The sequence below is a fragment of the Haliotis rubra genome, unplaced genomic scaffold, assembly GCF_003918875.1.
Source record: "Haliotis rubra isolate DU_JTF1 unplaced genomic scaffold, ASM391887v1 Scf1315, whole genome shotgun sequence".
NCBI classification, from domain to species: domain Eukaryota; kingdom Metazoa; phylum Mollusca; class Gastropoda; order Lepetellida; family Haliotidae; genus Haliotis; species Haliotis rubra.
In genome coordinates, this window is record NW_025765243.1 from 41,549 (window position 1) to 67,166 (window position 25,618).

Genomic DNA, 25,618 nt, shown 5'->3' on the forward strand with positions numbered 1-25,618 from the left:
ATGTATATTTTGTTTTTACCTCCACCACCATTGGCTTCCTATTGTCACTACATTATTGCCACCGTGCCTTGTTCTTATTGTTAATCCCCCTGATTCAGTCCTACATGTTGTTATTACTTAATCCCTGTTCATGTATATAAGTCTGTTCTGTAGTACTTCACTCATGCTTGACAACGATATAAGAATCCATACCGAAACGTCGCATCATATATAATAAAGAAGTTGTTATCCATAAACTTTCTTACTTTCTTATTAGTCACCAACTTCTAAATGCCAATCAAACAGATTGTATCGAGAAGGAATTCGCCAGGGCTGATTGGTCATTATATGAGACTTTACCTTTTCAGGAACAGTGAAGATCCTGTACAGTCTTTTTCAGATATTTTAAATGACATTGCTGACAGAACAATTCCACAGTCCTCTGCAACTCCACACATTCGTAAACTACGGTTTAATAATGAATGTAAACAGGACAGAAAGTGCAGGAAGAAAGCAGAACAAAATATTTTCGCAAACATCCTTCCGTCCATAATTTAGACAAAGTAAAAGTGTTTAATGCCAAGGCTCGACGCGCATTTAAACAAAATAAGCGTCAGTCTTGGAGGAACAATGTTTCCAAAATAAATTCACGTACATCTGTGTCAAAGGTGTGGAACATTATCCAAAAAATAAAGGGCAAAGGTTCTAAATCTACTGTTCATCATCTGAAGGACGGTGATACTATATTAACTACAAAAACTGAGTATTTAGTATCAAGATCAACACTTTATCCGAGGTTTTAAACGATTCCAGAGATGGATCTCTTTTGGTGGATGATTTGAATATTTCTTGTCGTGGTAAGAATATGCATGCTATTGAACGGCAATTGCAGTTACGTTTAAATAAAATAAATAAATGGTGTCTTGAAAATGGATTTAAATTTTTTAAATCAAAAACTAATTGTCTACACTTTTGTAGAAAATATAAGCCGCATAAGGACCCAGAAGTATTTTTAAATGGCACTCCCATCAAAGTTGTAAAGGAAGCCAAATTCTTGGGTCTAATTTTCGATTCTCATTTCACCATCTTGCCACATATCAAATCACTTAAAGCTAAATGTCTGAAGGAACTTGATTTGTTAAAGGTTGTTTCTAATTCAAAGTGGGGAAGGGATCAAATTACCCTCCTTCACTTATGTAGATCATAGGTGCGATCAAAACTTGATTATGGTTCCATCGTATATGGTGGAGCCTGCAAAAGCAACCTAAAATTACTTGATTGTGTCCACCACCAAGGTCTAAGACTTTGTCTTGGGTCCTTTAGAACCTCTCTTGTTGACAGTCTCTACGTCGAGGCTGATGAGCCATCTCTTACACAACGCCGTATAAAATTTTCCCTGCAGTATATAACAAAACTTTATTCTAACGAGTTAAGAATTAAACCATTCATTTCTGCAGCCGGCATTGAGCTGGAAAATACATTTCCTTCCCGTCTTCTTTCTTCTCCTCCTTGGAAACTGGTCAGGCCTGAAGGTACCTAACTCTGACAAAGTTTCAGTAACCTGAAACTAATGAATTACAATATAAACAAGAATATTATCAATTAAAAAATAAATATAATACATTCAAATCCTTATTAACAGATAGGTCCACGGATGGTGGCGCTGTGGCATGTGCCACTGTCACTGGATCCTGAATAATATCTTCTCGACTACCAAACAACAGCTCTATTTTCACAGCAGAAGCTAACGCCACATTAACAGCTATTAAGTATATTAATAAACACCATAAATATAAACAATAGATAATCTTTTCCGATTCTCTTTCGTGTCTTCAGGCTATTAAAAATTGTTCTTGTATACATCCACTTTTATTAGAAATTATTGAATTGTATAATGAGCTTGCAACTGGCCACTGCGACATCGTCTTTTGTTGGTTACCCAGCCACGATGGCATTTCTGGGAATACAAAGGCTGATCTTGCAGACAAGGCAGCACTCAATAAATCTCTGACGCCACTTCTTATCACATACTCTGATTACAAAGCTAGCATTACAACCTACATCCGTGATCTGATGCAAAAGAAGTGGGACACCCAAGTACTTATCAATAAAATACATGCAACAAAACCCTGTTTCGGTTACACTTACTTGGGTTGTCAGTCCAGATTTGAGGAGGTCATCATACGACGATGTCGTATTGGTCACACAAGATATACTCATGCATACCTACTGAAAAGAGAGGATCCTCCGTTTTGTATCCCTTGTGATGAGAGAACCACGGTCAAGCATGTCCTGCTTGACTGTGTTAAATTCCCCATCATAAGGGATAAATATTTCAACATAAAAACAGTAAAGGGTCTTTTTAATAAAGTTTATTATCATTTAATCATTGATTTTTAAAAAGAGATAGATTTGTTAAATGAATTTTGATATATGTTTTGTAAATAGAGTTTTATAATTGGTAGTTCAGATTATCAACTTACATTGTTAGTGGCTGTATCCCCAAAGGGGTTTGAAGTAGCCTAAAACTATTGTCCTCCTGAGAGTGTAAAACTTTCAAAGTATACTTTTCACGTACCAAGTTTTTAAATGTAGTATTTTTGTTCTTTTAAATTTCGGCTAAATTATCCTACAATCGCCAGCGGCTGAAGGGATGGTATAAATCAGGCTAGGGCCCATGCATGTAGCAAAAGTAATGTAAGTCCTCATGGTTCCTAGTATGGTGATGTAACTTCAGTTGTTGGCAATCTATAGCCCGTGTTTTATATTGTATTGTCTCTTTAATTGAAATGTTTTAGCTGTGTTCGCTAGTTTTATATTATATCTGTGACTATCTAGTATTGTTCCTGTCCATCGACAACAGGTTTTAATCTTCAAACTATTTTCACTTTTTATTGTATAAATTGTTTTCGTCACGATATGGCTGAGATATTGCCGATGTGACGTTAAATATTAACTCACACACTCACTCACTCACTTTATCGCCAGTTTTGGTGTTGTAGGGCAAACTGTAGGCGTTCACGCCGATGACGAGGGGTGTGGATAGGTCTGCGGTTATGTCTACCGCAATGGAGGTTCCTGACGTCGGCGTACTGTATTAGTACTGATTAGTCTTCCGTGTGTTCCCACTGTCTTGCGGACTATTTCGGATGCCTGCGTAAGGGGATTCTGTACATGCTGTCGCACAACATGGCGGTCTTGTCATCTTGAAGTCACTCTTCGTCTGCCAGTACGGGGGAGATCATTTGTGGTGTTGGTGGCCCGCGAACGTTGCTGCAGCCCATAGATGGTCCGAACGTTGACCTGGAAGTGATTGGCAACGGCTTGTACAGTGTGTCCAGCTTCAAGTCTCATCCTAGTGCCTGGTTCCTCTTAGCTGTTTTGACTCGCGGCATCCTGCTGGCGTTGTACACTGTGAATGTTTCAACCAGGTTTGGGGAGCAGTTTATACGGTTGGTCCTTGTGAACAGCACGTGCAGCATGAGTTGCATGAAGAACTCCGTACTATCTCCGATATCAGGTTGCGTTTTTGAGACCATTTCCTGGGTTTGGGAAGGAATGTCTTTGCTCAGGTACAGTTGGAGATGTTGTCAAAAATATGTAATCAAAACATCAAATGAGTTTACAGTTATCCGTTTCTGCGAAGGAAAATTCTCAGCTGACGTTTTTTTGCTGCTAATATATAATGGCTTTACTTCAACTAATTACGTGCCATGGCAAAAACAGTTGGAGGAAGACGGAGGAAAGTATGTAATAAGAACCTTCGTGGATATCCGTACATTTGACCAGCAGCTCGACCGTCTGGATGACAGGTGCCCCGATGTTGTTGGTGGCAGTACAAGAGTAGTTCCCTCTTTGTCTACAATCTGCTGACTCCAGTCTATATGTTGCTGTCAGGAAGTTATCTGCCCTTGTCAACTCCTCAGATCCATTCAGTAACCTGATGACTGACCTTAGATTAATGTCAATATGGCAACTCAATATCACTGCATCAGACTCGTTAACTGTCACTGAACCGCTTCGAGAGTTGGCGGTGAACATGCTAATGGTGAAAAGACACGTGCAAAACAGTGTATATATTATACGGATGTGAAAGACTCACACTCATAATAGCGCGGGAATGCCACGACCCTCCCCCCAAACAACGTGATGGTAGCCACATGGTTGGAACATTCAGTGGCATTCATCAACTAAAATGATGCAACGTTACACAAAGACTTTGAATAACAATGTCTGATGAAGACCGGTACTTGTGCATCTTGCATTTTGCTTCTCGGAAAATGATTCGGGATCACAAACAGGACGCAATAGGAGACAAATGCGATTGGGCAAACAGACAGACAGTGGCAAGCCGAGTTTTGTACAAGAGTACAACACGCGGTGCCTAATATCAAACGCCAGATGTAAAAGAAAACCCCATTGTACAACACTTCCTTGACAGCAGCCAGCTTCAACGCGTTTCCGTGGTCTGTTCGCCCATGGAACACATCTGACATGTGATGACAGTACCCACATACTCTTACTAACAGACAGGAAGTCATCCAGGCCATTTGAACAGAACTTTGTCGCATGAGGGTGTTGGTAGCTGTACACACATATTCTGACAGGTATTCTGACAATGATACTTACACTGTACATTCACTGTTACCTCCACAGTGTCAGATCTCACTACAGATGTCCCCACACAAGGACTGAGGGTGTTGCTTGCTGTACACACATATGTCCAGTATTCTAACAATGAAACTTACACTGTACATCCGCTGTCACCTCCACAGAGTCAGATCTCACTGCAGATGTCCCCACACAAGGACTGAGGGTGTTGGTAGCTGTACACACATATGTCCCTGCCTGTGATCTCTGTACGTTGCTGATGGTCAGAGTAGATCCAGTCTGAGGAGTAAAACTACCACCATCTTTCCTTGTCCATGTCACAGCTGCTGCAGGTTTGGAGTCCATAGAGCGGGTCGCAGTCAGTGTCTGTCCCTCTGTCACAGTCTGAGTGGAGGCGTGAACAGACACAGGTGGACCGTCTGGGATAGGAAACTGACTGTAACACTGTCACCAGTGTAGACTATATACTTACACTGAACATCAACACTGGCTGTTACACTGTCACCAGTGTAGATTATATACTTACACTGAACATCAACACTGACTGTAACACTGACACCAGTGTAGACCATATACTTACACTGAACATCAACACTGACTGTAACACTGTCACCAGTGTAGATTATATACTTACACTGAACATCAACACTGACTGTAACACTGTCACCAGCGTAGACTATATACTTACACTGAACATCAACACTGACTGTAACACTGTCACGACTGTAGATTATATACTTACACTGAACATAAACACTGCCTGTAACACTGTCACGAGTGTAGATTATAAACTTACACTGAACATCAACACTGACTGTAGTACTGTCACCTACCCCATGTGTATTATTAGGTTGACAAGCAAGGTATCACTCACTTGAGGCTGACTCTCCGAGACTCCCTAATCCCAAATTTACACCCAACATCTATACCCATTCTATATCTCTGTGTGACATGTTCTAATGTAGGTAACACCAACATGGAGCTCTTGGGTTTTACCGATGTAATGAGATCAGCAATACGTCAGGATGCTATACATATAATGCTACCCACATGAAGCTGATGCCCTGTTTGAGAACTGGTACACAGTTCAAATCTACCTAATCCCTAAATAAGACATTAACGGTATGTTTCAACTCTTGGCAATTTTTCAAATCCCCTACTTCAATGTTGAGGTAGGTGACCCACCCAACAGATAAGATACACAAGATGATTTGTAAAGTTTAGTAATCATGGACATTTCCTTCGTGTGCTTGACATGCATTCGACATATTTTCTGTCTTATGTAATTTCGATAATTTTGTATGTACAGTCATACAAGCGAAAGTCTCTGTTGTGTGGACACATCACTATCACTGGCGACGCTGCTGCAAGGATATTTTCTGCAATTCATAGGACATCGCTACTTGAAACACACCTTATTCCGGGATACTAATTCATTCAATCTCGGTTTTATTCTCAGTGACTGCGTTCAAAACGCTTCACGTCGGTAAAATCTATGATACCCAGTCATAGATCTGTATTGACCAAGAAGATGGAATCAAATGCTTGTTTAAGAACTATCGCCCCAAACTGATGCAGCATGTTGTAGCGATTCAGCTGAAACAACATCAATACTTCTCAATGCTCTTGATAACAGCACATCTTGTAGTTATTGGTTAAGCTTTATCTTGGTTTCCACGATATCTCATGTTACGCAAACAGTCGTGTATCATTGTATGTTTGACGTTGGAGAGTAGAGAATTAAGGTTTGCCACATTTCTCAACAATTTTCTCAGTCCTGTTCACTGTTCAAGAGAACTGAACTGATCGAGTTCGAGGTCCCATGAGACACGGTCATGGCCAGCCAGAAAGCTATGCTGGAAAGCCAGGAGTCATCTTTGACTCAACAATGAGCGTCGAGAATCACGTCAGCAACATCTGCAAACTGCTTTCATTACGTTTGAACTACTGCAACAGTTTACAATACGGCAGCAGTACCTGGACAAGTTAGATATTTGTTTACGACACAGCTGCCAGACTCATAACACGCACACATACGTATGTGAGCATTAAGCCGATATTGAAGTACTACACTGGCTCATGGTAAGAGGGAGATCTGTCTTTAAGCGTTACGTGTTTGTTTACAAGTTCTTTGATATTTTTATAGTTTCTTTGACACAACGATTAGCATTATTTGCTTGGTTCTAGCCTCGTTAGTTCAACCACAGGACGACCAAGAAATACCACGTTTGTGTCAATATATCAATGTCAATGTTTTAATCAATATATTACACATCACCCCTGAACCTCTAGGTTCAAGTGGTCACGTGATGACCAGTCGTCTCATTCGCCTCAGTTCACTGACTTCCATCATTCTAGCAAGCCAGACAATATCACCGTTCGTTCGGTCTCATAGTCTCGTTATGACTATTTGTTTGCAAGGCTTTCACAAATACCCTCATCGATTTCACAAAAGGGGTAAAGGGTGTGTGTGTCCCATTTTAATAGCGTTGAATGTTCTAAGCTAAATAATATCATTCAGTTGTGAGAGTTTCCTTTGTTATGACTTCTGTATAATATTCCGTTGATGTTTTATAGATAATTGGCCACATAGTTTTGAGAAAAGATATCTTGTTTTGATTGTTTGTTTCAAATGCATGTGCTGTGCATTCGACATTCTAGCATTAACAGTACATGTGTAAGATCAGGGGATATCATCATTAACCGTTAGATAACGTATGCAGTTTCCGTTGCCCTTATTAGGAATGAGAGGTTTAAGCTAAATCAAATACACAAGGGTTATATTTACCTCTTAGCTGCTTTGATGATGACATGATAGTGGCACCCAACACATAGTTGAGACAATTATATTTGTCAGAATATATATATGGAACTATACATAGGAATAATCCAACCTATGCTCAAGAGGAACCAACTTAATTCTCTAGCAACTTACTCAGGACAACCAGTTTCTGTCCACAGTTCAGTATCACAGTAGCAGCCCCTCCAGCCCCACATGTGTATGTCCCTGCATCTGATGTCTGGATATTGCTGAGGGTGAAGGTGACATTCCTGGCTGTTATGTTCCCCTGGTATTCCAGTCTATCTCCGTAGTTGCCAAAGCTGACGAATATCCCAGAAGCTGTCACTGTGAACACAGCGACACCAACAGGGCTGACAGCAAAGAAAATATTCCCTGTCCCCAGACCTCCCTGTGGAATCTCCCAGCTAAACCTGGCTGTGTCAGACACTGGAGACAACACTGGACTGGCACTGGGTGCTCTTAATACAATACCTGTAAAAGGTATTTGGGTATTAAGAATGACGGATAGTACGTCGTCCCAAGCCGCGTCTGTTTTACACGTTATATTTATCACAAATATGGTAATATGTATACAATTCAGGTACGTATACTGTACAGACATGGCCCATATTAAAGACGTACCTGTAATGACATAGAATATAACAGCAGGGGATATGCGTGGCATCTCGGTAAGATCTGGAATATAGGTTCATTTGGATAGAATTATCACTGTATTTAGTATGAATGAGATATGCTAATGTATCTCTGTCTAGTAGCTGTATGTTTTACTGTGTGGTGAAGACAGAGCAGTGCAGAGACTGTTGGGAAGGCAATCAACGAATGGCAGAGATATAATCTAAAGTCGGACGCCTTGTCCACATGACCAAAGAGGTTAACCCCGAGGACAAGCTGACTATGTAAGGATGTCATGATATCTGTGATGACTCCATGCATAATACCCACTGGTACAAAATCAGCTGAGGGATACTAGTTTTGTCTTTATTTATCGACACTTTCTATTTTACAAATGCAAAGGGAAATCTCTTGTCTATGACTATTTACATTTTATAAACTAAGACCAGATTTGAACATATACAACTGAACCGCTAAAACTCTCTAATTTTGATGTCACTATAAATCCGTATGTCCCAGGTTTATATGACACGCGTAATACTAATGTGAACATATTGTCAACTAAGGGAGACAACTCTGCATTTCCCCGGGATTACAGCATGTGATCAGTCAATAAATATTAAATCGAAGTAAACAAATGTATCGACACATTTAAGTGTGATATTCATATACACTGGCATGCAGAAATAGCGTTCACAGTTGTCATGTAGATGTGTTGTGATGCAGTTAGAAATATATACATTGTACATATCTGCTGTGTGATGCAGTTGGAAATATATACATTGTACATACTTGCTGTGTGATACAGTTAGACATATATACATTGTACATACCTGCTGTGTGATACAGTTAGACATATATACATTGTACATACCTGCTGTGTGATACAGTTAGAAATATATACATTGTACATACCTGCTGTGTGATGCAGTTAGACATATATACATTGTACATACCTGCTGTGTGATACAGTTAGACATATATACATTGTACATACCTGCTGTGTGATGCAGTTTGAAATATATACATTGTACATACCTGCTGTGTGATACAGTTAGACATATATACATTGTACATACTTGCTGTGTGATACAGTTAGACATATATACATTGTACATACCTGCTGTGTGATACAGTTAGACATATACACATTGTACATACCTGCTGTGTGATGCAGTTGGAAATATATACATTGTACATACCTGCTGTGTGATGCAGTTAGACATATATACATTGTACATACCTGCTGTGTGATACAGTTAGACATATATACATTGTACATACCTGCTGTGTGATACAGTTAGACATGTATACATTGTACATACCTGCTGTGTGATGCAGTTGGAAATATATACATTGTACATACCTGCTGTGTGATACAGTTAGACATATATACATTGTACATACCTGCTGTGTGATGCAGTTGGAAATATATACATTGTACATACCTGCTGTGTGATACAGTTAGACATATATACATTGTACATACCTGCTGTGTGATACAGTTAGACATATATACATTGTACATACCTGCTGTGTGATGCAGTTGGAAATATATACATTGTACATACCTGCTGTGTGATGCAGTTAGAAATATACTGAACATCATTGAAAACGCACCGCTTATATAAGTTCAGATTATTAAAAGCACGTGTAAGAAATAGAATGGATAATAACAGATGGACGACTGACAAAAACAACAACATAGAAAAGACGCTCATTCATTGAAATGTTCCACAGTCAGAAAGGATCAAACACACGTGGGGTCAAATTGAAAAGTCAATATCGCGTGTGACCGCCATTTGCATTGACACATGCAGTTCAACGTCTCCTCATTGAGTCAATAAGCGTCCGAATAGAGTTCTTGAGGATGGCATTCCACTTCTGCAGTAGTGCAGCCTCAAGTTCCCGGATGTTTCGCATCTGTTGTTGCCGCGAAAGACTTTGACCAATTTCGTCCCACAAGTGCTCCATGGGGGATACATCTGGAGACTGTGCTGGCCAATGAATAACCTGGATGTGTTGCTGGGCCAGATACTGCATGGAAAGTCTTGTTGTGTGTGCCCGTGCGTTGTCCTGTTGAAAAATATGGACATCTTGGGGGTGATTGAAGACAGATACGATGTGATTCTGAAGTATCTGCTCACGGTAATAAAAGGGCATTAACTCTCCCTTGACAGACATGAAGGCAGTGCTGTGATTGTAATTTATTTCATCCCAGACCATGACACTCCCACCACCCAAAGGTCCGTCTGAACGACACACTTATCAGCATAACGTTCACCACGTCTACGCCAAAAATGTAATCGGCCGTCAGCATTACGTAGATGAAGACGTGATTCGTCAGTGACTACCACACCATGCCATTGTTGTAACCTTTACTGAAAATGCCTGCTAGCCCATTGTATACGCTCATTACGGTGTATGTCAGTCAGAATTGGTCCAACATAAGGACGTCGAGCATAGAGCCCGACGGCGTCGCATGGAGTCAGCGCTGATGACCCCCACGCCAACCTTGAACGGGTGCAGCAGTCCTGGCAGTCGGCAGTGTGCAATCACTGATATGGACATGGTCAATATGGCGATCCTGATGGAGCGTCGTAACACGTTGTTGCCAAGGTCATTGTAGGTCACGGGTGCTGCCTGTCTATTGATGTCGTCTGTGAAGCCTAACGATGGTGGATTTGCCAAGTCCAAGTTGTCGAGCAATATCCCTGCTGCTGGTGCCAACCTGAATCATGCCTAGTGCACGTTCTCTTTCGTGAGGTGTTAACCTCGGCACCTCTGTCCTCGTTTCACAACCGTTAGTGAAGCAATGATATTCGGTTCTCATACACCTGCTTTTAATGTCACAGTCGGTATGATTTCAGAGTTACATTCGCGCTTGTTTCATGGCGTGGCTGCATGTTGATGCATTTTGGAATTGAGAGTCATACTGTGGAAAGAAATTTGTTTCTAAAGCATTTTTTCAACTGGACATGCCCTTCGACTTCATGTTAGTTATATTCATTGATCATTGTCATGCTGAAATCCAACTGGATGAAAATATGGACAATTTTAGATTAGTGCGTTTTCAATGATGTTCAGTATATATACATTGTACATACCTGCTGTGTGATGTAGTAAGAAATATATACATTGTACATACCTGCTGAGAATTGACTGAGTGAGTTGGCTTTTACACTGCTTTTGTCAATATTCCAACAATATCACGGCGGAGGACACCAGGTATGGGCTTCACACATTGTACCCATGAGGGGAATCGAACCCGAGTCTTCGGCGTGACGAGCGAACACTTTAACCACTAGGCTACCCCACTGCCCATATGTCAAATTGAATACTCAATGTCATTTAGTGAGAGGCCAAATGTAAGATAGGTAATGTTTGGGATTACACTTTCTCAGTAAATTGCAAATTCTAGTACTTTTGTTGATTCGAACCCACACCCCCAGTGTCAGGCAGCACACAAAGCCATCTACCCAAGAAATTGATGCCGCGCTGGCTGAGTGGGTTAGATTACAGACTTGTATTCCGCTCGTTGTGTAGTTGTTAAATTGTGTGTATTTATTTGAAACAAAAGATATTGTTAGATTCAGGAATATAGCACACATGGATCGAAATTAGGAAGAACATTTACAGATGCATAAACACTAAGTCTGCGAATTAAACGATCGGGGATATCTGATGTTTAATGTTCTGTGTATGAACGATTCAATTATAGACAGGGCAAAACCTTATTTGACATCCGTCCTTAATCCATCAAGCTGTCTAAGCTTCTAAATGTATATCTTGAGTGAACGAGTAATGTTGAACACTGCTCCGAACAGTAGTTTAGCTCTCATATTGGTGAGGGGCGATAGTGATGTACCACAACTATCTAAATGAACGACACGATCGATTGAACATAGAACGCCGTGTTGATTCTAATGCACGGAGTTCTCCCTCATTATTATCTTGGTACCTAAACACTAAGGTAAAGAAATATACTCCTGAGCGATTTATCTAGGATATACGGTAGGACCCCAGCAAGACAAGCAACAATCAGGATGAGAAGGGACTGGAAACCCACGATCACAGATTTCCGACTTTCCTGAAAGTTTGATAGTGGGTGATTATGTTTTCATTATTTTATTAAAACGCAACAATATTTCAGTTACTTCCCAGGGGGTGTGCATGACGTGGACACCGGAAAAATATAAAAGTAACTAATTAGCATAATTAAGTGGTGTTTAATCTAGTTTGGTATGTTCTGATATCTAACTGAATGAGTGAGTGAGTTTAGGTTTGCACGCTGACAATATTCCAGCAATATTGTCAGCGTGACTAGCGAACGTTTTAACCGCTGTGCTTCCCCGCCACCACTATAGCTAACTGTTAGACATAGGTAAATATAGTTTATAAAGCATTACTATTCTTCATGGCGGCATATCTGCAATATTGCCTACATACTGTAAAGTTGAACTCTATGGGACACTACCCAGAGCAGAGCAAATTCACAGATATGAGTGCATGGGCCAGTTTCGTTTAATGTCCCTTTGAACAATATTTCTGTTATTTCACAGCCCGTTGGTTTGACATGGGAGTAAAGCCGTGAATGATTCATGTGTAAGGTGCTGAGATCCGAACTTCAGATGACAGTTTTCTGGTGCCCTGCACAGCGAACTGTCTTAACAACTGGTTCAGTCTTAACAACTGGTTCAGTCTTAACAACTGGTTCAGTCTTAACAACTGGTTCAGTCATCGACTGGAATGGCTGTCGGAGGCTGGAATGCAATCACATTCTTTCTTGATGTTTTACAAGAAAATGATCTCAGCAAACAATATATGTATAGCACTATTTCTAAAGTAACGATGAAAAATTTGTTTTTATTTTGAGAATAAACAACCTTACAGCTCCACCACTGGAACTGACTAAAGACGACTGGAGTGTGAAAAGACGTATATCAGTTTACTTACAATAATCGAAAAGGACATCAACGGATGAGTTTTATCTCCTTGTAACTGCTGTACTGTTATATTTTAATGTTTCAACGTCTTTGATTTTGAACAGTTAAACTACATATATTGTTTTGCAAACATCTGGTGTTAGCACAGATTTTCAGTGACCAACACTTACTTTTTTCTGCATCAAACCCATCTCTTTCGGAATTGGTCAGGCGTTGCCGTTGTATATTTATAGGTTTGTTTCTCTGTGATATTTTGACATGAAAGACAGTTCGTCACTTTAAGAGAACAGTTCGTCACTTTAAGAAAATATAATATTTTCCCTTCGATCATTTAAAAAGAGCAGAACACAAAATTACCTCCAAATCCGCTTCTTATCATGTCAACGAATGTATATAATTTAGGTGCCTTTATTACAACACTAAATTCCATTGTCCGTACAGATTCATTGTGTCCGACCATGAGATCTGATGGCTCGTATACCATAACGCTAACACCAACAAACTGTCGACGTTGAACAATGCACGCGTCAGCATACCGTTCACCTCACCGTCTATACATCCTTGCACTGCCATCTTAGTTGCCATCCCAATATTGTCTCCTGTACCGTGGACGCTGTATGTACCAGGCAAGTCACCCAAGTCGGTGACGTTAGAGCAAAACTGGACGTACTGCAGGCCTTTCGGGCCCGATGTTGTGCTCCCTCAGTCGAGTCTGTACAGGCTTGTTTCAGCCAGAAGTTGTTGTCTCGTTGACGTGAGGTCACGCGTAGACGGGCGGTCCTAGGCAAATCTCTCGTGTTTTCATTATGTTAAAATCGTCTCCATATCGTGAGATCGTGTTCCGATGGGCAATAAAATGTCTGATCACTTCATTTTGGATGATTTCAATCTCCAGCATACCCACGACGCAGGACGCTGGTTTTCTGTAAGCCGTGGCATGACGTTGGCGTAGTTTAGGTTGAAATCAACGAGTTTTCCGCAACATTCGAAGGTTGGAAAATAATTAACTGTTCTTCACTTTTCAATATCAGATGTGTCAACTTCAGTTGTCAAAACGCACGCAAAAATGTGTAAGTTCATTGTGTACAATATGCATGTGCCACGCGCGATGCGTGACATCAAATTTCTTGTAAAGAGCTTTGCTACATGTTTATTTAGGGTCATTTATAGAGTTAACATTTCAAATAAGTTTTATTTTATGCAATTGTATCTATGCACAGTTCTTTTTTTTCGTCGTTAGTACATTATGTGAATACTGTGTAATGAAATATGTGCCATTACATGTTTTAAGCCATGGGTAACATATGCATACTTGCATACAAATTGTGTTCTGGAAAATGTACTCTAAGTAAATACTCCATGATAATTATACGAAGAGGTCGTTTATAGCAGATATATGAAGAACTTTTTAATTGTCTTTCAGTGGCATTTAGAAGTTGTACATTATAGTCCTAACTGCCAGTTCACCTGATGAAGTCTGGAATAGTCTCGAAACGTCGTGAGAGAAATTAAAAGAGAAGTTTAATCCATAAAATTATATTGAACTTTTTAATTGACTGCCTAAAACCAGGCCAGAGATAAGCTAGGCCGCAGGGTAATACTAAGAGTGGAATATTCATCTATTTCAGTAACAACTGGGTCTCTGGACATAGATCCTCACAACCCTACAATTAACAGTAACTATCAAGGAAGACGTCATCGCCCATTATATTTCTACTGCTATTACTTTCCAAGATAATGAGACAACGATTACACAATGCCATTTAGAAAGTGGTCAAATGTAGCATACCTCATATTCGAGATTACACTTTCTTAGTGAAGTACACATTCTAGTGCCTTTATGGGTTGGGTCCCATCCGGGATTCGAATGCACACCCTCCCAAAGTCAGCCGCCTAACCCGCTCAGCCACCGCAACGGAGCGTACTCCATCGTCAACAACCACCGACCACACAACAAACTGGGCTCTGCCGCACACGTAGAATGGAAACGAATGAACCACGTTGACTGTGGACGTTTGGCTAGGATTGTCTTCAGATTTGAGGTGTATTGATGCGACATTAATGAGTTTGATTTCACATGATAAATGACGTTCACAATAGGGCACATTACTAAACTATTCATCCCATTAAGAACATACAATGGCAATAGTTGTGAAACCCTTATTTAGGAATTACGGTTCGCTGTACCACCGTGTACAGTGTCATAAAGCACACCTTTGCACACGTACTATTACAGTTAAAATACGGGGACGCTTGCGTCCGAATGCTGTAACGTTATAATAGTTCAGGGCAAAAGTGTGCTTTATGATACTATACATGGTGGTAGAGAAAAACGTATTTATTTTCTAAGATGCCAAATTTGATACTTTCCAACGAATAATCGAAGGCAGAAAATAAAGACAAAATAATAAATAAATAAATAGCCAAATAAATAAATAAATAAACTACGGTGCGCTGTACTATTAACGAGTCTGTCCTCTACTTTACCAAAAAAAAGAACACATGATAAGCAATATGATGACGTTTTAATTGCGGGTTGAATATCTTGTCTTTATTATTACATCTCTGATTAACGTAACCCATATGGGCCAATGTTGGACAATATGGGACAATATGAACGTCGCATTTCTACGGCCAACGTGAGTTTAGATCAGTACATCCAGATGAAGCTGACTATCCACATTCCACGGTAAACATTGCGAACGTTGTCGTGTCGCTGTTAAATTATGAGTCGAAATGAAACATTTTATCTGTCGAAAATCAGAAACGTAATGTTTCCACCAGTGATGTCAGCCGTGTAGAAGGCTTACGAGGGGTTGCAACTGACATGCATCCTGGCGTAGGTTACCAAGAATACGTTTGGTAACGAGGGGGCAGACGAGAATGGCGTAGTGACGTCAATACAATGTGACGTCATCCAAAAAAAGCGCACTTTATCGCCTGATAAAGTATTGTCAGCGTCTTTGATCTTTTAGCCAACCATCTTACAATACTGAACATCACCTACGTGTGTTTAATGGTACGGTACATCTTTGCAGTTTATTAATATGTCTAAAGCACGGCCACTCTCAACTCAGTTATTGATACGCTCCCGGTGTGCTCAAGCTAATACATATGTAACTCATAAATGACCAAGATTCACCTTGACGTGTCAGTTGTGCCTGAAGCTGATACTGAACTCGTACGACAAAGAACGTGAAAGTGCAGTAACACAGTTTGTGACAGGGCCTACTAGCTGTAATATACAAATGTAGGCGCACATTGAGGTCATCAAACAAATCATGTCAACATTTTTTAAGCATCTAACTTAAGTCAATGTTTAGACCTCTGGCACGAACGTAGCTCATATTTACATTATATTCACTAATATATAAATACAGTCTAACTTTGAATATATTGACAATGCACATATTGACATTTTCGTTCTCGTGATGGCCATAAATATAGTCAATGACGTTGGTCATACCTGTTGTTCATACATAAAAGTAAACGAGGGACGTTGAGAATGAATATGGCGTTCATTTAAGGGTGGTTAGGTTATAGTGCTAGGCACTCGTTTAAAGTTGGATCAGTCAGATGGACCTGACATAGAGTAACTATACACAAATAACTTATTAAGCATCCCCTGTATTTTTGCGGTGATAAGTTTCCAACACGACATAAAACTTCTCGTGGTGACCATGATGGAACAACATGAGTTTTTCTGACTCATATGACCCCTGGACTCATTAAAAATGACACAGTGATCGGAATCCATGTTGATTTTATGATGATAGGTGCTAATTTTAAAAAAACCTGATTTTCATACAAAACCACGTCTGTACATGTAATCATGTATGGCCCTGGAATGTGTAATGTTGAATTTATTGGTGAATGTGAACATTCCAAATGTCATTTTGCGTTTCTTAATATAAAACATTTAGCTGTTTATTGGCGTTTCAACTGATGTCTACACACAACGTTTCTGGGCAGCTTCGGTTTCAGCACACCAGCACGTTCCAGCTTGTCGGTAAAGGTTCCAGTGGCTTAGACACAAATGAGTTATTATGTAACCTTCACCAACACAACAGAGACAGAGACCAAAATATACACGTAATCCTAAGCCACTAAACGTATGTGGGCAACCATCCTTGTCAATATTCTAGTGACGGTATGATTAACGGAGGAATGAGTCATCGATTATAATGTCAGAGATATTGATGTTTCAGTCATTTGTTTCAGGTGTTCACATAGGGCGAATCTGAAACAGAAGCATTACAATAGTCATTCACAGCTCTTGCTCCAGTATGGTAATATCCAGTGCACAAATAATTATATAGAAACATTACAATATTCATACACAGCACTTGACCCAGTTTGGTAATATCCAGTGCACAAATAATTATGTAGAGGAATGTTTAAGTTATGAGTCAGACAATCGAGTGACAGACAGGTCTTTGTCAAGTTGTGATGGCTAACAATGTATTGTAACCACTTCATCAAACGTGAAGCTGGGGATGGAGGGGGCCTATTGTTTCCTGGAGTTCTACTTGGAGATGTTCATGCTATGCATTGTATTATGTTGCTCTCGTTAACGATTGTTTCCACATCAGTCATACCTTTGCCTTTGATATCAGCATTCACATACAGGGCAGGCTTGTCGTGTTCATAACCATGTCTTGATGTCTGGTTGATATCTTCATAGGTGTTGACAGTGTCTGAAAATAATTACCACTTGCTTATAGTAACTACCTGACTGCTGAGAATCCATCAGTGCAAATTTAAAGACTTCGATGGTATGACAAGAAAGGAATGCTACTTTATGGATGAACTGCTTGATTGGCACTTTAGAATCTGGTGGTATAGTCAAAATCAAAACAGTCCACATGCAGTTTAGGGATCCAGGGATGTATACAAGTTAGGTTGGATACCTGTAGAAGGTCGGAATCCTGTATTTTCATAATTCTTCAGTTCTGTGTACGTCTGCTTGTCATCCGCTCTATCTTGCAGGCCAGAGTACGGGTTAACATCTATATTGAAGAAAAACAGACACGTGTGGAGATGAACTTGGCATTATTTGACAACAGCGATGCAAATAATCGAACCCTTTTTCTTTTATCATACATGCACGTACTTTGAATATTGTCATACCTTGGAAATGCACTTGGTCTCCTCTATTTTCGGGGATCTGTGACCTGCAGTAGAAACGACAACACTGTTAGAGGGGCATGGAATTTACACATGCATACACGTACATAACCATGTTTGGAATCGAACCCAGGTGTTTGGGGATATGTGTAAAGAGGAAGAGATCTAATTGATTGGGAAGGCTATTACAGATGTTGACATTCACAAGTACAACTGTACTCACGCATTCTGTGCGTCTGTTGAGCCTGTGGAGATAACAAAGATGTTGTCATGACAAACTTGTCAGTGGAATTTAGGTATTTTCTGTATCAAGGAGAAAGTAAACATGTGTCCCAGTGAGTTGCTGCATTATACTATACCTTAGTACGTTATTGTTGTCAAATTTGTGATTAGGCAACATGTCTTCATTCATACATTTAATAATATATGTTTGGAGGTGTCATGCAAACCTGTGTTGCCATTGTTTTCTGAACACAGCAGACCTACCTGTCTTCTGCAATATGAATATGCATCTGTATCCTTTCCTGGTCATGACGACAACAACGACCACGATGACGACGACCAATACCACACTGACTGTCATTCCTGCTATTAATCCAGATGGTAAAGAGGATGCAGGAGCTTAAACAGAAATACCCCACGTATAAACAATGCCATACTACATTGCTACATAATACGGACATGTGATAAACAGATCCATTTATCCAAAACAGATTCCATGGGACGTTAAAAATAGTAGTCAAAAAGGAAAGGAAGGAGCAGGGAATATCGGTGATAACACCAGGTGTTCGTGACAAAGTAGGTATGTTCTGCTCTCCACGTAGCACCCGCCACTTATAGAATGAATGTGTCGAATATGGTTGCTTTCAGTCTTGTTATAATGTGTTGTATACATCTATCATAAATGTCGATTACTGTTACTGGAAACATTCAGAGACAGATTACAGAGGGTGGTCTTGTATCTTTGACAATTGTTAACCGGTTGGTCTGGATTTAGCAGTCACACATTAGCAGTAGCTTCCAAATGACAAACTGAGATGGAGATTGTTATGCGGGATAATAACGAATAATAGAAAACAAATAACGGGGGAGAGTCAATTGCTGACATCGGTTGTGAATTCAAGAGGACTGAAAAAATAGCTGCGAAATCAAAGCGGTTTCTTTGGAACTATTATTGCACACAGAGCTACCAAGGATATCGAAACTGGTATCACCGGTGTTCTCGCTAAATGTTCTCTCAAAGGTTTCACAAAATTGGAAATGTTTCAGCGTCACCCTTGTTTAAGACTGATTTACACTGTCTGTATGTCTGGCTATTTTGTAAACAATAACAAGTATACAGAAAATGGAGACACCATGTCTCTTTCAAGTGACTTGAAGTAGTACTTACATTGCCTTTCATACTTTCATATTTATCCGTATAATCATCACATCATTAGATGAAAGAAATATAAGTTAAGGCAAGTGAGTGAATCATTCGTTTTATTTACACTCTGCAATATTCCAGTTATACCTTTGCAGCATGTCGATATATTGAAACTTTTAAATTTAGTCTCCTCACACAACATGTGTTCTTGAGGTTTCATGTTGAAATATCAAAATTAAAATACGTTATATAGAAACGTCGTGGTGTCCGAAACAATACGTAAATCGCTACACGGGCTGAAAGGGACAGTAAGAAGCAAAGTTTTTGACAGCATTAGGGCTTCATAACTGAATCGTTCAAGCCACATAAACTGGTCGCTAAGACAACCAAGTATGGACTGCATGCAAATAGGTGTAGCTTTTAACATTACACCGATAGTGAATATTAACAAATAAAGTCTCTTTCAGTACATTAAGAAAATTGATTACCTCTTGAGTAAGTACCATGTATGAAACAGAGGCAACAAACAGCTTTACCTACGTGTACCGAGATTATTGCTTGAATGTAAAATGAGACGTACGTATAACTGTCTTCTCCGTGAGTCCAGTCACATGTTCAGTGTAGCTGCTGCTTCCAAACTCGTTCCTGGCGACAACCCTCACATAGTACAGGGTGTCAGAGTTGAGATCATTGATGGCTGATGTTAAGTAATTCCCACTTCCTGTCTCCGTATGACTCCCTGCTGTCTTCCAGGTCTCCTCATCTGTGCTGTACTCTACAGTAAATGTCTGAGTAGCTCCGCCATTGAACTCCTCCTTCCAGGAAACATGTAGAGTGAAGGGACCTTCCGGCGAGACACTGATGTTTGTTGGGGTGCTTGGTGGTCCTGGAAACAGAAAATGTACTGACACTACACTTTTGTATGCATGCAGTTGTGTTAAAGTAATTAATGAACCGGTAACGAAGAACAATAAGGTTTCATTGAAAACATGTCAACTGACAATTTATTGTAAATAAACATGACAACATTAACATTAAACGTTAAGTTAAGTCAAACTTATCTATTCATTTGTTGTGACCTTCTCAACAATGAATGAATCTTATGTACTAAGTTATTTGAAATGTTGCAATCTTATCTGCCAGAGATCAAATGGAGGGATGGGCGAACTATGTGACGATATGCATACATTGAATGGTTTCACGCATCACACATGGCTTCTAGTAGAAATATCAAATATGAAAGTCAATCGATGCCGTGATGTATTACATATTTGACGGTGAAAAAATAGCGAGTTGTCAATGATGAATGAAAATGAACCTAAATAAATGGAATGGAAACCAGTTAATATTGATATGAGTTTGATGGGTTAATGTCTGAATGACATTAGGCATCATTCCTGCGGGAATATCTGAAATAATTATCAAATTATTATGTTAGTTTTCAGAGGGTTGTGTGGGTCATTCCTTCTAATATGAGAAGTTGGGAGTACTGGGAGTTTAGAATATTCGAAAAGTATTTAATCTGAACTGAAATGACCTTCATTTACAACCCGTCCGTGTTCTGCGTCATTAGTAGTGCATGTTTACATCGCTATTACGTATACAGTGCTAAACACATATATGATACACAAAATGGTAATGCATAGATATCGAATACACTATGTAAGTGTATGAGTTTTCCCAGCTAAATATACTATGTTACATACAGAAGTCAGATATGTTGTGATCGCATGACAGGTTACAACTAGATAAAGTGTCTTCCAGTCAAAAGATGAGTATGAACAGACTGTGCCATATAATCATAAAACAAAGAGGTTCATATGTTTAAATAATATTTGTAATTGCATATTTTCACGTGTGTGTTTTTCAAATTTTGCACATGCACATAATGGAAGTGACAATTTATCTTTGTGTTGTAAGCATTTTGGGAGAATGCTAGGAATCTTTACTGTCTTGTAGCGTTTGCAATCATGGCAAGACCAAGATATGACTAAGAGGCGCCGTGTTATCCTGCCGTATTTGAATGTTTAACTCCAAGGCGGATATTCAGGATACCGTGCCATTTGATTTCCTCTTTCTGAGTCATGATAATGAAGACATTGAGGAATGTACTATGGGTCAGTAGTTGGATTATCTGTTATCCATGAACAGTAATCCGGATTAGTCTGATGAGGCCATTCAACACTCAGCTTCAGACCCTGTTCTGACTGTTTCACCTTCACCGATGTCTACCGTGAGTCCTACAGTTGGAGGTTAGCAAGAGACTCTCACCTTCAGACAAAATGTCGAGTGTGTATGTCACTAACCCCCCAAGTCCATTGTCCACTGTCAGACTGTAGTCACCGAAGTCCTGTTGCTGGAGGTTAGTAAGGTGTAGTCTGGCAGTGACTGAGATGTCTGAGACAGGGCTGGAGGAACCAGTGAGGTCCTGGCTGGTGCTGTTGGGTTTACTCCAGGTGAATGTAGGAAGAGGGTAGGCCAGGACTGACACAGACACAGTCACGTCACCACCCAGTGTAGTGGCGAACTTGAGTTGCTGGGACACTGAGTCGTCAAGTCGTGGAGAACCTGACCAGACGAAAGAGTATAAGATATTATCACAACCCCAACAGCTTTAGCTGGATAAGCCCTAATTGTGTCGTCTTTCTCTAAAACAAATATAAAATAACCACGTTCTGACTGGTTTTTCTGGTAAACTCATTAATGAGTTATCTAAAAGCATAATATTAAGTCATGGTGGCCTACATTAAGTTTGTTTCACATGTTTAAGTTCCAGTTGAAAATGTCGTTTAGTTTCTGTATTATATATTATCATATTCGTATAAAATATCTCAACTTCTGGTAAAACCGATATTGTCACCTTAGAATCATAGAGCACAAAGTGACTCAAATGACAATTTCAGACAGAGACGTATAAATGGTCTGATATGATATCGTTTAGGATATGATTCCATTTAACATATTTCTTTGAATAGTTGGATCCAGCTGGGGTCCATGCAGGTAGCAAAATAATGTAAGTTCCCATGGTTCCTAGGATGGTGATCTCTCTTCAGTTGTTGGCGATCTATAGCCCGTGTTTTATATTGTATTGTCTTCTTTAAATAAAGTCTTTTAGCTTCACATGCTAGTTTTATGTTCCTATATGTTATATTCTAGTATTTTTTAAATCCATCGGCGACAGGATATACTCTCTAAAACGTATTCATTATTTATTTTATAAATTGCTTTCGTCACGATATGGCTGAGATATTGCCGATATGACGTTAAATATTAACTCACTCACTCACTCACTTTGAATAATTGGAATTGATAGACTATTCAAACAGCATTCGCATTACTCTGGAAGTTTTGGCGCTCCAATTCTAGGAACGTTCTGGAATTCTGGGATCATCACTATTATGATTCTAGGTTTGAACCTCATGCCTTTGAGAAGTGCGTTAAATGTTCAAGCCATGTTTCACTTTAGGCTGGCCAAACATTTGGCCGACGCTCCCTCCCTCACGCTCGTTTACCACAAATAGTAAAGATTCGAAGCTAATTTGAACTTATATGAGCAGCATATACTTGCTTTAAACGCATCAAAAGTATGTTGTTTTTCCGACTCCAGTCTTGTCGTAAATTGTTGATGTTGTTCCCATCGCCCCACATAATACCTAAATAGATACAAACTTTTAATTGCTCTATGATTATGTTATCTTGACAATCACATTTTGCCTTGACACATATCACCTACAGTTGCTGAAAATGAAATACTTACATTTGACCAGCAGCTCCACCGTCTGGGTGACAGGTGCCCCGATGTTGTTGGTGGCAGTACAGGAGTAGTTCCCTCTTTGTCTACAGTCTGCTGACTCCAGTCTGTATGTTGCTGTCAGAGAGTTATCTGCCCTTGTCAACTCCTCTGTTCCATTCAGTAACCTGATGACTGACCTTGGATTACTGTCAACCTGGCAGCTCAAGGTAGCTGGGTCAGACTCGTTAACTGTCACTGAGCCACTGAGCGAGTTGGCCGTGAATATACTTATACTGGCAGGATCTGAAATTGCGTCAATGTTATCAAGATCAACATCTGGAAATAAATATATTGTTATGTGAAAACATTTTCTTTTTGGGGCAAGAGAAAGTTTTCTGATTTTTCAATAAATAGTTGAAATACTTTTTTAAAGAGTGTCCTTCCATTGTATCCTTTTTAAATATCATCAATTAAAATACCCTATCGTGAATGACATCTTCACGGAGTAAGATCTTAGGTCTCACTACAGATGTACCCACACTCTACCACTGACCATATATATATGTTACAGGCATTATGTTCAAAATATCTCTGTAAGCCAGAAGGCAAATTCTATTGTGCATTCAATGATTTCAGAAAGGTTTTTGATTATGTTGACAGGAAAAAACTGCTATCTTTACTTTTAGGAAAAGGATGTTATGGTAAAATGTACAGACTGTTGAAAAGTATGTTTGGATCAGTGAAAGCAGGTGTAAAGGTTGGTTGCTCTAGATATGGGTTTTAGTACCTCTGGTGGGGTAAGGCAACGTGCGTCTTGATCCATGCCCTCTTTATGTCCTGTATTAATGTGTTTGCCCTAGAAATGTATAGTGCTTGTTATCATGGTGTATTTGTTACCCAAATTACTGAAGATCTGATCTCACTCTTATTTGCCGATAAGCTTTACGTCAAGGTTGACCTAGCAAGGACAGCTAGATGTTTCAAATACTAGTACATGTTGGACGAAATGGGGGTTGTGTGTAAACCTTGATAAACAAATAATATTGTATTTAGAAATGGAAGAAAAGTAGCACAGCATGATTCATGGACACTGGATCACGTGATGATAGACGGTAACTTATTATACACTTGATGTAAAGCATGTAAACCTCTTGCAAAGATTTTTACTTTTTACTTTTTCATTTATTTGTTCATTAATACATCTTTATATCTTTTTTCTATTGGACTAAACTTTTGCGGATGGAGTAAGTGAGTTAGTATTTAACGTCACATCGGCAAAATCTCAGCCATATCGTGACGAAAACAATTTATACAATAACAAGTGAAAACATTTTGAGGAGTAAAACCTGTCGACGATGGACAGTAAAATACGAGGGAATCACATATATAAATATAAAACTGGTGAGAAAAACTTAAACATTCCAATTAAAGAAGACAATACAGTTTAAAACACGGGCTACAGATCGTAAACAACTGAAGGCTGATCACCATACAAGGGACCATGGGATACATGAACCCTAGTTGGATTTACATCATCCCTTCAGGAGCCAACGATTGTAGTCACAATTTAGCCATAATTAGAATCACAAAAATGCTGCGCTCAAAATCCTGGTAAGTTTGCAATTTACTTTGAGAGTTTTGGGACTTACGTACCCTCTCAGGAGGACAATAATTTTACAGTACTTCAACCCCCCTTGAGGGTTTGCGGATGGAAGTCGATAATTCCTCATAACTTCTGATCTGCACAAAGTATTAGATGAGAATGGTAAGGTCACTTGGACATCGTAAGTGAGACAAATGTTATTCGATATCGCTTTTGCATTTTTATGGGTATACCAAGATGTTGGTGATAAGAACATGCTTCTGTCGGCATTTTGAAGACGTGTAAGAGACATCTCCAAACATGTTATCACAGTTTTGAGGCGTTTGTTTTTTTAGTGCATTATGTTAAAGTGTGAAATCTCTTCTACAACCTGAACTATATATAACTGTACCCCGAAACAAACGACTAGTCGGAATAATGTGTAAATCTGTTATAAAATTATATAATTCTGTTCGAAAATATATTTAACTCCCAATAATAATGCACTTCTATAATGAAATAAACTTGATCGAAGTTCTAATCTTTAACAAGGATACTTACATGGTACATCCACTGTCACCTCCACAGAGTCAGATCTCACTACAGATGTCCCCACACAAGGACTGAGGGGGTTGGTAGCTGTACACAGATGTGTCCAGTATTCTAACAATAATACTTACACTGTAGAGCCACTGTCACCTCCACAGAGTCAGATCTCACTACAGATGTCCCCACACAAGGACTATATACACTATACACTTACACTGAACATCAACACTGACTGTAACACTGTCACCAGTGTAGACTATATACTTACACTGAACATCAACACTGAATATAACACTGTCACCAGTGTAGA

General features: G+C 39.4%; 2 protein-coding genes and 1 long non-coding RNA gene across 3 annotated transcripts in view; 1 reads left to right on the top strand and 2 right to left on the bottom strand.

Moving 5' to 3' along the window:
• Window positions 1-4,855, top strand: part of LOC124267492 — a 20,305-nt gene extending 15,450 nt beyond the window's left edge. The window contains exons 2-3 of the long non-coding RNA XR_006896046.1: window positions 675-681; window positions 4,773-4,855. This is a non-coding gene — a long non-coding RNA (uncharacterized LOC124267492). The remainder of the gene's footprint in view (window positions 1-674; window positions 682-4,772) is intronic.
• Window positions 1-25,404, bottom strand: part of LOC124267486 (nephrin-like) — a 32,935-nt gene extending 7,531 nt beyond the window's left edge. The window contains exons 1-3 of the mRNA XM_046702404.1: window positions 25,328-25,404; window positions 18,425-18,437; window positions 3,759-4,031 (exon numbers count right to left, since the gene is read on the bottom strand). Coding sequence (XP_046558360.1) covers window positions 3,759-4,020 — 262 coding nt within the window. The 5' untranslated portion in view covers window positions 4,021-4,031; window positions 18,425-18,437; window positions 25,328-25,404. The remainder of the gene's footprint in view (window positions 1-3,758; window positions 4,032-18,424; window positions 18,438-25,327) is intronic.
• Window positions 16,722-25,618, bottom strand: part of LOC124267482 (synaptogenesis protein syg-2-like) — a 100,165-nt gene continuing 91,268 nt past the window's right edge. Inside the window, exons 9-16 of the mRNA XM_046702397.1 lie at window positions 21,716-22,012; window positions 20,025-20,330; window positions 18,565-18,699; window positions 18,302-18,323; window positions 18,082-18,125; window positions 17,862-17,960; window positions 17,550-17,648; window positions 16,722-17,191 (exon numbers count right to left, since the gene is read on the bottom strand). Coding sequence (XP_046558353.1) covers window positions 17,169-17,191; window positions 17,550-17,648; window positions 17,862-17,960; window positions 18,082-18,125; window positions 18,302-18,323; window positions 18,565-18,699; window positions 20,025-20,330; window positions 21,716-22,012 — 1,025 coding nt within the window. The 3' untranslated portion in view covers window positions 16,722-17,168. The remainder of the gene's footprint in view (window positions 17,192-17,549; window positions 17,649-17,861; window positions 17,961-18,081; window positions 18,126-18,301; window positions 18,324-18,564; window positions 18,700-20,024; window positions 20,331-21,715; window positions 22,013-25,618) is intronic.